The sequence below is a fragment of the Cygnus atratus genome, chromosome 1 (genome assembly GCF_013377495.2).
Source record: "Cygnus atratus isolate AKBS03 ecotype Queensland, Australia chromosome 1, CAtr_DNAZoo_HiC_assembly, whole genome shotgun sequence".
Lineage (NCBI taxonomy): Eukaryota > Metazoa > Chordata > Aves > Anseriformes > Anatidae > Cygnus > Cygnus atratus.
In genome coordinates, this window is record NC_066362.1 from 126538154 (window position 1) to 126551831 (window position 13678).

The window sequence follows — 13678 nt, forward strand, 5'->3', positions numbered from 1 at the left end:
CATACCCCTGCTGCTGGAGCAGAGAGGCTGCTTGGCGTGTAAAACTCAGCGAACAAATAGCACTTTTCTCTGTCAAGCCTTAAATCAGATAGGAGTCATGTGAGTCTCAGAAATAGACTTGATTTTGAAGGCTAGATACAGAAACCAAAGAACTCATTGAGAGAGGCTTAGGAGGCTGTGGTTTAGAAATAACCCCAGAACTAGGCGGTACTAGCGCAAACCGGGAGGCTCAAGAACTGTAACCCTATTTTTTTCAAAGATTGTCACATGCCTCACAGGCAGCTGGGAAAGTGTTTCCTATAAACTCGGGAAAAGCTGACAGCGAAAGAGGAGAGAGGATGTGGAATCCTACTGTAGTGAAAAGTTGTTTATTATACAAGAGCATTGCTTTGGTCATGAGCTCAGATGATGTGGGCAATAGCGACGCCACATCTGTGCAGCTATTAGAAGCTCGGGGCCACTGCTGAGGGAGCGTGCTCTCCAGGCTGTCCTTCCCTCTCTGCTTGCTGACATAGCTGGTGATTACCGTCTCCTATCATGACCAGCTGATGGAGGTATCCTGGGCTGGATCTGGGTGTTTCACGGTCCCACGCTCTGTCTGGATGTCTTGGAGTTGGTAATTGCCCTAGAAAGGAGAAGGAAGGACATGTGAATCTCAAGTGATACAGAAGCCAGGAAAATTAAAGCTGCATTGTCTGTGACAATAAAGAAACTGACCTTGTCATTTTGCTATGTACAAAGTTTAAGGCTAGTGCTATAAAGACATACTGAATTTTAGTGCTGCCACCATGTTTCTGATTGAAAATAATTTTTACACTGATGTTAGTTCACTTGCTGAGAAGGTTTGTACCAGCTACACTGTTTATTTCGTTGTAGAACTACCGGAGTCTTGTACAATGACGGAGTTGCATTTATATCTAGGCACATTTATAATTATTCAATACCTCTTAACTAGTTTTAGTGAAAATATCAAAGGAAATGACTCAGGAGGACTGAACATTGCAACAGAATTATGTTCTGAGGTTTCAGTATAAATGGGTAATTGAATTCGTATACTGTTTGAAGCTGCAGACATTGTTTGCAGGAAATCACGGTGGCAGTTGTCTCTTGAAGTGTAAAGTATGGTTTCTGAGAGAAGAGATTAAAGGAAAAGCATTCTAAAAGTGTGGCACTGCACACTGTATCTCAGAGGGGTCAAAGCGCTCCTGACATTTCCATTGTCATCTTTTGATAATTTGAATGTGTTGCGTGGTTTTCCCCTGGGCTGCAGATGATTCTGGGTTCTTAATCCTGCTCCCATATTTGGCTTCAAGCAATGTGCAGGCTGTAAATTTTTGAATTGTGAAAGCCTCATTATTTCTCAGCTTTTAACTCTTTCAGTGTGAGTGTGTTTTGTTTTCAACAAATCTTGAGTGATTTTGATAAAACCTCTCACTTCCAGGATGCAAAAACTTTTTTTTTTTCTCCTTTGCACATGGAAGCCATAGGTAAATTACCTCAGTATTCTGGTGGTCATTTTCTCATAATTTTTCATGGCTCCCAAAAGCTATGAGGAATGAATGGTTGGATGAAACATTTCATATCTGCTTCAGCACAGAACAGCATTTTTTTGCACTTGTAGTCATGGAAAGGGCTGCAGTAATTTCCTCAAATGTTTTCAGTTGAGTTTCCTGTAAAGGTCAAAAGTGTTAGAGTGAAAAAACTTGAAACTTTCATGTAGTGAAAATGGCAGAAGTACTTGGTAACATATATTAACTGTAACTTTTGTAGCTGACCCAATTCAAGCATTTTCTATAAATTAGAGGAAACTTCTTGATAGATGAGCAGGAACTTCAACGTGCAGGCACACCAATAAATTAGACTTTTTCCTTGAGAGGTAACGAATGATGAAATTCTGAAGCCAAAGCTAAATCTTACAAACAAGTCTAAAAATGGCAGATGGGTCAAGGACTTTTCTCTTTGTAAACCCTTAGGCCCTCTTTTTTTTTCTCTCCCCAGCTTGACGAGGCATGAAGACTATAATGTCAGTGAATAACGGTTTTTGAAAAGACTTAGAAAAAGATGAAAGTTCTTAATGACTAGCTTTTCTAGGTTGAAATAGCCATTAAACAGAATACAGCTACATTTCAATATGTTGTAATTTGCTATATGGTGGAGTTTTATCATACTATATAATTTGTTGTTTAATAGTTAATGTTATGTAGCTCACAAGCTTACTGAGAAAAAAAAATCTTAAAGAATTTCCATTCCTTACAATGATGTGGGATAGGACTAGGGAAGATCCAACACCAGTTTGCTTAAAAAAAAAAATGTTTGCATCTTTTCGCTTTTTGGCCATTGGCATCTATGCAGTATGGTTGAAGCCTCGGTTAAAATAATGATGTACAAAGTGTGAGGACCTTCAGGGTGCTCTAGAATATGTTTATTTTCTCAGAATATCTTTGAAATTTCATCAATGAACTTTGAAAGTTCATCAAGTCAGGTTTAACGTTTATTTTTAAAGTACACGGTGGCTTTCTTTTCAGAACTTCTCAGGTCAAGGATGCCCTCTTCCCCGAAAGAACTGCTTATCATATTGGAATCATTTTGAAACCCGCATATACAGGAGGAGGAGACTGAGTTTAAGTTTGTGGCATCGGAGGATCTGGTTTAGATTTAGTGGTTGAAATGTGAGGTCACTTACTTCAGGGGTTCCCAAGGCATAGTCCCTTGAAAATGATCTGCTAATAACCTACAATTATCTTTGCATGGGCTAGGAAAAAATGTACCATTTTGTCCTATGAAGGTTATACCAGGCACTGCCCCAAAATCAAGCATAAAAAGGTACCAAAGATGAGGTTTAGAGATACTTCTGAAGCTGTTAGCCCTGTGAGAGCATACCTGTTCACAGGCAGGCTGTGTGAGACAGCTGCTCACCTTGCAGAAACATCTCAGTAGCTGAGAAGTGGGTGAGATGTTTGCGGTGGGGTGAAGAGCACTCAGGATCCCTCTGAGTCCCCTCCTTCTGAGGCTCTGTCCTCTGTGTGGGGCTCTCCGTGGACATCTGCCTTGTGAACTTAGTTCTGGAGAGGGCTGTCTAGGTCTCCGAGTCTGGTCCGACTGGTGTCACCACAGGGATTCCTAGCGAGGGTGCTCATGCTCTGTGGCTTGGAGGAGATGCAGTGGATGTCTTGCAAGATCTGTCCAGTCTCCCTTGCCCTACTCAAGAACAGATTGGCCCATAGCGAGTGGTGGTTGTAGCTAATCAGGGTGTGACTGTATTTGCTGTAGTCAAAACACCACCAGAAACCAGCGCCAGAATCCCAGTCAGAACAGAATAGAACAGAGCTAGGACTAGAGCTGAGAAGAGGAGAGGAAGAGAAGAGGAAGAGAAGCTGTTTCCCAGCCGCTCAGGTCCCAGTCTGTACCTGTGAGGTACTGACGTACAGTGAAGTCCTTTGAGGTACACTGAAGTCCTTGTTGGGCAGACAGCTAATTCTAGGTTGATTTTTTCCAATATGTTAGGAAAGAAACTTTACTATGTTATATATTGCTCTATCCTGCTTCTCTCTTTGCATACACAAGCTCCTTCAAGAAACAGCAATCCCTGAACTCACGGCTGGGTTGTCAGTTTCTGTACATCTTGTGTTAGCAGTTGTAAATTTGGCTGTTCTTGAACCACCCGTGGCAGACAGGGAGGTTCCTAACTCCCACCTGTCCTAGGTGGAAGATTGGTTTCTACTTCTTCTTGCACATGGGATTTCTTCTTTAAAATAAATAATATGTGCAAACTCTAACGTGAAACCAGAATCAGAAATGTCATATATTGGGGAAAGATCCTATAAGCCACCTTTGATACGTATGTTTTTGGAAGCTCATTTGTCCATGCTTTCCTCCGTGGTAGGCTTCTTTTCCATGCGTTTTAATCTAGAATGAGTGGCTAATGTAAAGAGATCTCAATAATTATTACTGATGGAAGATCAAACTTTTAGGGCTTCTATACTCGCATCATTTACCAAATATGCAAAGTAATCATGTTTCTTTTTGCTCCATTTGTCAAGCAGAAATACAGGTTTTGGTAACACTTTATAACATTTTAGAGTAATAATCTCATTTTTACAGCTTTTTTACAGCAAGTAAGAGTGGGGATAGGTATCAATGGCTATGATAACTCTTCTGAATGTAACAGCACTAGGGCCTTTTTCTTTGTCCTGAGGCATAGCTCAACTTGTATGGCAAAATCCTCTGTCCTGCGCTTCCCTGCAGTCTCGCCTCATGCATGGGGCTGCCTTATTTGCTTATTTGCAGCTTATTTGCTGTCTTATTTGCTGAGCCATGCCCAGGCACTGCATGGGAGAGGGCCGAGCGATGTGGACAAGGAGGCACACTAACAAAGAAATGGCATGGATTGTCATGGGCAGGGCCAGTGTCCTGGCTCTGTTCGGGCCATAGCTGAAGAAAAAGTCCCAAAATCCTAAGTTCTTCAAGGATGAGCAGTGTAGACGAGAAGACAGCGCTGAGGCAGAAAGAACATACCAGAGATAGGGTTAAGAAGAGGATGTAATACTGGCAGTAATGTTTGCTGTGGGTTACAGCAACAAGGCTGCTTAAGGTGTGTGGGCTTTATTTGGTTTTGTTTGAGTGTTTTTAGGTCTTGTGCCATAGACTAAACCCAGGAACTAAAAAAGTGGACAAGTGGCTTAAAGCTGGCATAAATTTTCTGTTGTAGCATGTGGGCTGAGCTTCTTTGATAAGGGTTTAGATAAGGGCTTCTTAGATAAAGGCTTCCCGTATTTCTAAATATGAGTATGTTTCTGGTAAGGTTTTAGCTTAGTAAAGCTTCCTTGTTTTTTGCTTGATTTCTGTTTCATTATTTAGAGAATTTCCCACTTGTCCTTTAAATTCCCTCCTGGATCTGTAATTTCATGCTGCTGGGGTTGATCATGTGTCACGTTATTGTGGGCACTAGCTATGAAAAATAAAAACCCTTCTCATGAGCACCAAAGGAAACACTGATGAAAACTAGCCTAAACTAGTACCAGAAAGGTAGAAAATAATGTGATCCTTAGAGGATTTGGGTGGCTGCAAGGTTGCTGTATCTTCGGTATGAGTTTTGACTTAGTGTACACTCTGCATCTACGTCTATATTTTTTCCATGAATACCGGATGGGAAAGGAAGTATAGGCCTTCCCACCCTTCAGCCAAATACCAGTGTTTGGGAGTTGTCTTGTTGTATTCCTGTTTATTTTTTTTTTCAGGAGCAAAATATTGCTTCCTCAAAATCTGTCAGCAGCAGCGAAGGCACCTGGGATCATTCATCCGCAGATTTCAGCATGCAGCACTGCTTTCTCTTACAGCAGACACTTTTCTCAGTCACTTTTGAAGTGGCAAATAGGATTTCCAAAATAAAAAGGATCATACTGTTGTTTCAAAATTTGTGAGTTGAGGTTTTAACATGATGTGGACAGAGAATGGAAAATATCACACTAATGACACACAGGAAACAAATTCTGGCAACATGGGGTCTTCTATAGGAAATGTACTTATGGTCCTGTTCACAAGAAAGAGTGCTTTTTGACTCTCAAATTCTATTTAAACTGTAGATTATGTTTTAATACACTGTGACTTTGTCACCTAGCTGCAGAATAGATTTAAAGCTTCAATATGACAAGACTGGGGTGGGCTTACTTATTGTATATTTTAATTTTTAAGGTTGTGGAAAAAAATTATTGGAATGATGTATGTGTTAGTCTAAACCACTTTTCAGAAAGTGATTTAGTTTTTTACTAAATGTATGTAGAGTTCTTAAGTTATCGTGTGGCTCACTTTTAAACAAGAACTGTGTGCAATATTTTGTCTAACAACAGCGGTATCTATCACAGAGGTGCATTCACCTGTCACGCACACACATTCACGTTTGTATTTCAGTTATGATAGTTGTGATGAGTTGGGTTTTAGATGCTATTCTACCTGTGTGATGGCACTAGGTGAAATATTCATTGTTAGTTGGGTGGGCAGCAGTTTATAAAATTCTTGTCTCTGCTAATGGAATAGTGATATATAGCAAATGCTTTGTGCAGATACAGAAGAATGTGTTAATGTTGTGTAAATAGTAGTTCAACTTTGAATTACCAATTGTACTGTTGATTTGAAAGGCTAAAAAAAGTTATGAAATTAGGGTTTAGAAGGAACCCTATAGGTAGTGACTTGGAAATTTGTTTTGCTTGATGCTGTTCTCAAATAACTTCAAGTAGAAATTTGCTTGATATGGTTTACAGTGCTCGTGGCTGATATGCTGGAAACCTAAATGAGATCTACAGTGTTTCCTGTGTATGCTCCAGTGCCATGTGCTGGTGGGATAGGAGAGGTTGCTATTGCTACTGCACTGTGATGTAGAAGAGGGCAGCAAATGCGTGAGAGTTGAGAGAGCTCTCGAGGTAGAAGCTTTCTTTTTTACTAGGGGAAGAGTCTTCCAAAGCCATCACCTGTCCCCAGTGCCCGCTCAGTGTAGAGGATCTCATCAGAATCGCAGGTGACACCAACCGGGGAGGGCCCAGCTGACAGGCTCAGAGGCAGGGCTGCTGTTTAGAGGGACCCAGACAGGAACTTTACGAAACCCAGCAAGGACAAATGCCAGTTCCTGCCCCTGGGAAAAGAGAAATCTCTGACCGAGATACAGGCTGGGGCCTGATGGGTTTGGGAGCAGCTCTGCTGAAAAGGGTCTGTGGGTGGCGGGCAGCAAGTGGACACGAGCCAGTCATGTGCCCTGGCATCAAACACATTAAAAACAGTGTTCTGGGCTGTGTAACAGGCACACAGTCTGCAGTTTGAGGGAAGTGATAATCCCCCTTTACTTGGCACTTGTTAGTCTACATCCAGAGTACAGCAGACACTTTTGAGTCTGTCAGTACCAGAAAGGTATTGACAAACTGGAGCAAGATCTTCGGCTGTGGGAGCTGGAGCGCATGGCCTGTTGAGGCCTGATGGTGAGGGAGATGGGCTTGTTCAGCCTGGAGAAGAAATGGCCTTGGGGGGACCTTCTACTACATACTGCAGGTTATCCAGGAGACAGAGCCAGGCATGTGGGGGAAGGCAGGAGAGAGCAGACAGGAACTGGAAAGAAAGGTTCAGGCTGGGTATAAGGACCATTTTTTTTTCACAAAAAAAGACCCCAGAGGAGGCCTTCCCTGCTTGGAGCATGGGCCTCCAGAGGTCCCTCCCTGCCCAGGTGGTTCAGACCTAGGGCAAAGCTTGGAGCCAGATCTTACCTTTTTTTCCCCTTAATTCTTGGTAGATGGTTATAGGCAAACAGCTTTGCCTCTTTAGTGCATCAGTTCCCTGCCTGTTGGTTTACTTTCATGAAACTTCACTCCACCATGTATTTTTTCTGTCTGCTGCCAAAGGAGGCGATCACCTTAAAAGGTATTCAGTTGCAAAATGTGTTAGTGTTAGCAACGGCTCTGACAGCAGCTCTATATGTTTCTGCCAATTATGGTAACATTTGTCATATTTTCCTACTTAATATTTTTCTTCCTGCTATGGTTGTTGTTTCTGTGAGCTTCTTGACAGAGGGGAGGCAGACTTAATAGCAGGAAGACTGAACCAGGTGCTGCCCTGTGTGTCAAATGTACAGCTAATGGATGGATAACCTGAATTTTTTTTTTCACTAGTTAGCTTTGGTAATCTTTACCAAAGAGGTTTGCAAAGCTGCCCTACAATTTTCATGCAGAAATAAGAGATTAACCCCTTTTAAAAAGAAAAAAAAATAGTATTGGTTGGAAGAGTCACTGAAAATGGCTTTCATTTTGTGGCATTTCACCTTGTATACAAGTTTGAGGTAGCATTAGAATAATCAGGGGTTTATATATAGAAGTTTTAAGAAATCATGGGGGCTTCAGATTTAGAATATTCTGTAACACTTTTTTTTTTTTTTTTTTACTGTTTCTTCTTTTTCTTCTCCCTCTCCACTTGCCTTTTCTTATGCAGGAAATAAAGAAGGATATGAAGAAGGAAAATATTGCCAACAAACCACCAGAGAAGCCTATAAATGAAGTTTCCAATGGAAGCCCTTTACTGTTGTCTGAGACAATTATTAGAACCAACAAAAAAGGTAAAGTATATGGAAGCTTAAATGCAGATTACATTCAGACCTTTAAAAGAACGAAATGTAACCCGTCCTTGTTTCTAGAACTAAAGCTATAGTTTATTTAACTCTAAAGACACGGCAAGAATATTAAAAATTTCTCATTCTCCTCTTAGACTGGCATACAGATGCATATATCATGTCTGGTATTTCCACATTAATTTGCACAGACATCCTTTTCTTCTTACAGAAATCCTTCCTAGATATGTTTAATTAAGGAAAGCTGTATGAACAGATTACTAAAAGTAATGAACTGACAGCTTGCGTATATGGAGCTTTTTGCACGGTGATGTCAGTCCACATTCATGTATTCACGTTGTATCTGGGATAGAGACTGGTTACTGACAGAGAAAAATTAAAAAAAAAAAAAGGTGGAAAATGTAAAGCTTAATGCATTATTTTCCTGGGAAGTGTCTATCACTGTCTTCTGTTTCAGATTGCAGTGTGTGCTCTCTCTGTCTGGCTTGACTCCCAAGGTGATCCCTGTGTAAGGAATCTCTCTTAGCATATGCCTATGTAAGGTTTTGAGTTGCTTAAAGGAAAGGCTCCAGATCTTCTGTCTCTTTCCCTAGCTTCCAATCCGACTCTCAGGAATGTCTGAACAAAACAAAAGGTTGGCAATAGCCGGATTTTTCTTTAGGTTATGTTTATGCTCCAGTTTGTTTGTGGGAGAAGGACTGTCTGTGTGCAATAGATGGCCTTTATTTTTCCCAGAGAAAGCACCAGACAGTTTCTTACTTGCTGTCTTATACAGAATAATCTGCTGTCATTAATCATTGCTGTAATGTAATTTCCATTTCAGCGTGTCTTCTGGACTGTTAGGGCTATGCATATGGAAATTTTTCCTTACGTATTATGATTGAGTATTGTATTTGGGATGGCAGTTTGGCTTGAGGTCTTAGACCTATGGTTTGCAACTGCAATTGAGGAAGATTTAATAATTTCTGTAAAATGTATGACTTCCTTTAAAATGCAAGGGGGAGTAAACTCCACCTCTTTTGCTAGGAGTAATGTCCTCTTAAAAAATAAAATTGTTAAAAAATTGGAAATAAATCTCAGAAAGCCTTGTCTTTTGTGTTTGTAGTGTCATCCTTGAATCTGGAGACACGTCCAACATTTCTGCTTTGGGTCATAGGTTTTTCAAGCAACAGCAGAATTAAATTACCAAGAATTATTTTTTTTTTTCATGGCTGCTATACAGAACCATATGAGTAGTTGTGAAATTATCTGGGGACTAAGTCTGTTCCATATTGCTTCAGCTGCTATTTGGAGAAGGCTAATAGCTGTGGCAGATGCAGAGATTCGGTTCAGTCACAAGGGGATAACACTCCAAATACAATACGAAGAGCTGAGGCTTTCTCCTCCTCTTTCTTCCCTTTAACTCAGAAGCTGTGAAAGATTCAGAAGATAAAGAAAGTTCTCTTTTTGTCCTTGTAGCTGGAGAAGACAAACTTCATATTTATTGAAAGGAGAATCAGCAAAGACTGGTATCAAAATCTGTACCTTGAGGAAGGGGTTAGGTGTGGAAATCAGGAGATCTCATATTAGGATGTTACTGTTTTGAATTTCATTAATGGGGATTGCGCTTTTCATGGCTACCTCTACATAGTGTCAGGGTTGGTAAATTTATCTTGTCTGCTTCTCCATGGCTACTTCCATTGCTGCAGAGCAAGCAGTTGCAGTGTGCTGTACTCTCCTCTAGCAGCACAGCTATGGATGTACAGAGCTAAGGATGCACAGAGAATAACGAGGCCAAGAGGTTTCTCTCAGTTTCTGTGGTCAGTTTGAGCATGGTGCCAAAGTCTCCTTGCTCAAGTGAGGACAGCTAAGCAAGTAGCTACTGTTGCATTCAATAATAAAGAGTCTTCTAAGGGCTGTGTGGCAAATAACTCCCTCCATGTAGAAGGAGTTGTAATATTTAGCTGAAGAGGGAATCTTAAATGCCACAGGGATTCTTTTCTTCAAGTGTCCTTGTGCTGTGATTTTTAAACAACCCTATCTCAGTCTGTTTATTGATCATAGAGTGTGATCTGACCTGAAAGAGAGTACTTTTTTCCTTCTTCTTGTTAGGAAGGGAAGAGGAGAGGGATGTATCTAAAGATCTGTAGCCACTGTTCGGCAGTGAAAATAGTCAATCTGATTTATTTGCTTGGGCAATGTAATTTTGCTGCTTGGAACCTTAGGGCAGATCCAGTGATGTAGGTGTGAAGTTTTGATGTTTCTACTACCAAGATGATGGTAAGTGCTTTTCTATGGCTGTGGTGTTACATTGCGTAGTTTTGCTACTTAACTTGGTTGGCCTCAAATAAGTGGCAGCACTTTAGCAGGCAGTGACATTTTGAGCAGAAGAATCTTGGCCTCTTGGGCTGTTGGCTTGTAGAGAGTTTTTCCTTGAGGAATATTGACAAGTGTCCAGCAGTGGTATTCAAGGAAAATAGATGAATTATTTGTAAGAAACATCTAAGTAGGTAAGAAGAAGAGAATGAATTTCTGAATAAAAAAGTTGTTATGAATCCAACTTTGTATCTTGTTTCTTCAAGTTAATTATTTCTAAGCACTATGTTGCAATTAGGGATTCCTATAATAAATTCAGTGAAAAATCGAAATGCTTCTTGTAAAGGCTTGTGTCATCAAACAAGTAATGGCGATTGCTTTTGTGGGTCACAGATGTAATCTAGGAATAATTTAAAGTTGGCTTAATGCCACCAGTAGTAGCCTACCCATGTTAGTACTTCCACTACATGCTGAGGGCATCGATCGGTTGTGGTATTTTTAGTTGTAGATTACTGTCCATCAGTTACCCAGGTTTTTGTTATAAAGACCAGGAGAAGATTGACCAGGATTTGATTTTGCCTGCTTTCCTGCTTTTCACTGAGAAAAGTAAAAACGGAACATTTCTAATCCTTTAATGTTTCTTGCTGACCGCATGTACTAGTGACCTAACAGAAATGTACAGTAAAAATGACTGCTGTGGTGAACATAATTTAGGAAATGGTGCTATGCTTGGCCTTGATATATCTGTGAGAGTTAATATTTTTTAGGGATTTCATCTCTTTACAGGTTTGTAAGTATGATCTAGAAGTTAGGGCTACACCTAAGAAATATTGGTTTTATTTTCTTAGAAAAGATCTTAGATCTTAGGCTGGACATCAGGAAGAGGTTCTTCACCGAGAGGATGGTTGCACACTGGAACAGGCTCCCCAGGGAAGTAGTCGCTGCACCAAGCCTGTCTGAATTTAAGAAGAGATTGGACTGTGCACTTAGTCACATGGTCTAAACTTTTGGGCAGACCTGTGCGGTGCCAGGAGTTGGACTTGATGATCCTTATGGGTCCCTTCCAACTCGGGATATTCTATGATTCTATGATCTGCCACAGAGTTCCTCTGTAACTTCCATTAAATTGTTCTGTTGGCCAAATTGCCACACATGAATTTTTCAGTTATTAATGTGTATTGATTTTTTTTTTCAGAACGCAGAGTTTTTCTGATTAATTGCAGTGGCATATCAAAAATTACTCAAAACTTCCAGGTATTTCAGCTATCTCTTTCTCAAGCTACCTATTGACAAAACCTGGGTTATACCTGCCTGGGTTGTGCTGAGATCTGTTGTGATCATGCATGGGGGTGATGATAATTAAAATCTGGAAAACAGAGCATTTTAATATAGTGTTCCAGTGTTTTCATGCTCTACTGCTGAAAGGCTCAGAAAAGAACTATTTGCTCAAGTGTAGAGATGGGGTTAGGGAAACATTAAGTCATCCTTGTGCATTCCCTGACAATTCCCAGGGCTGCACCAGCTCTAGGCAGTTTTGATGGGTGCTTCAGGTGCTGCTCCATCAATCCCTGTCTAAGGAAAAAGGCCGAGGCACCGAGTGACTTGTCTGAAATTTCATGAATGTGAGCTGTGGTTGTCTTGCTTATGCTATGCCAGAACCTGGGAGAGACCATTCTTATGCTTCTTCCTACAGTTCATATGCCAAGAAAATCCTTTCCTGGCTAGGTGTGGGTCTTTTCGTGTATCTTTTCACAACCCCAGAATTTTTGCTTGGCATATAGAACTGTTGTTCTTACTCTTCTGTAAAACTGAATTTAATATATATATATATCTCCTTGGCTTTAGTTAGAATTGGCATTGTTGTACCCTGTTAATAACAGGTTAGGAAGGCCTTTTATTTTCCTTAGAGCATTTTCAGATTGGTTTAAAATAAAAAAGAAGCAAAATTATTGCTATTGTTACTGTTACTAAATATCATAAGAAAATTAGTCAGGTCTTGGAACAGAAAAACACTGGAAGACATCTCTTCTTTTTTTTTTTTTTAATGCTTTTTCCAACATGGTGGAATTCCATCTTTTCCAACTTTCAAAATCTAAAAACAGATCCAAAGTCGTGTAACTATTTCAGATCTGTATAAATTCAGTACGATCTTCAATCAGCTATAAAGGTACATCAATGAAACTTGCATGTAATGAGCTTAAGAGTTCAACGGCTATGGCTTACTTTGTGGGAGTTTTGTTCTGATTTTGGGGTATTCCTTATTCATTCACTGAATTATTTTCTGTATCTGGGTATAATGTATTTGCCCTATACATAGTTCAAATTGCAGTACTGGAGTTGATAGGCTGTATTTTGCAAGTAAACTAACAACAATTGTTATACAAGTAAAAATATTTAAGGAAAAGATACTTTGCCTTGCCAGATGTATTTGTTTTATATAAACTGTAAATGCAGTCAGCACTGAGGTTATTCAAGCCAGAAAATCTGGAACAGCTCATGTGTTACATATTCTTAATCGGAGCCAAGCACTGAAAGCAAGGAAATGTTTTTTCTAGTTCTCTTGAGAATTATTTATTTTACCTTCCACCCTACATTTAAATAATAAAGAGAACTTCCATCCTATCCTTAAAGAGGGAATTTGGTGAAAGTATCTTTGTCAGTATAGTAGGTTTATGTTACGAATAAATAACTGCCTGTTGTATGCAAAACTGCATTTAAGTCTGTTTTTGTAAATTTGAGAAATGGGAAAAGCATTTTACAAGAAAAATGCTTCATCATTTGGTTCAATAGGGATACAAAGGGATACTCCATTTATGAAAAAGACAAGCTGACAGAAACCCAGCGTCAGTGTGTTGATTCTTGAGTTTTCTGTTTTTAAAGTGATGTATGCTATGTAAGCTATGAATCTGGTTACCTTTTTCAACAGAAAAGCAAACCTCAAAATTTCTTTCAGAAAATCGTTTATCACTTAACCTAGTGCAAACAACTGCCTTTTTCATGTGCCAGTCATGTGCTTGATGAAGTGTCTGACCCTTAGTATGCTCAGCTTTGGTTTTCCTTTCAAACACAGGAAGCTAGAAGGCATTAATCTGTCTTTTGGTTGGATTATCTTTCTGCTGTTTATATGTGTAGGCCTTCTTCACAGACAGGCTTTGGTGTTCCCTTGAAAACACTGCCAACTTCACAGAAATAACAAGCATGAAAAAAAAATCCTTTTAGTTTTTAAGATCAACTAATTGGTGTATAATCAGTATACAGTTTACACAACTATGCACAAGAACA

At 39.9% G+C, this 13678-nt stretch overlaps 1 protein-coding gene across 4 annotated transcripts in view; it reads left to right on the forward strand.

Moving 5' to 3' along the window:
* The window catches only part of SH3KBP1 (SH3 domain containing kinase binding protein 1), a 224141-nt gene that overhangs the window by 71670 nt on the left and 138793 nt on the right, over window positions 1-13678 (forward strand). For all 4 annotated transcript variants that reach the window (XM_035542036.2, XM_035542038.2, XM_035542037.2 and 1 more), the window contains one exon: window positions 7966-8089. In XM_035542036.2, the coding sequence (XP_035397929.1) occupies window positions 7966-8089 (124 nt within the window). The remainder of the gene's footprint in view (window positions 1-7965; window positions 8090-13678) is intronic.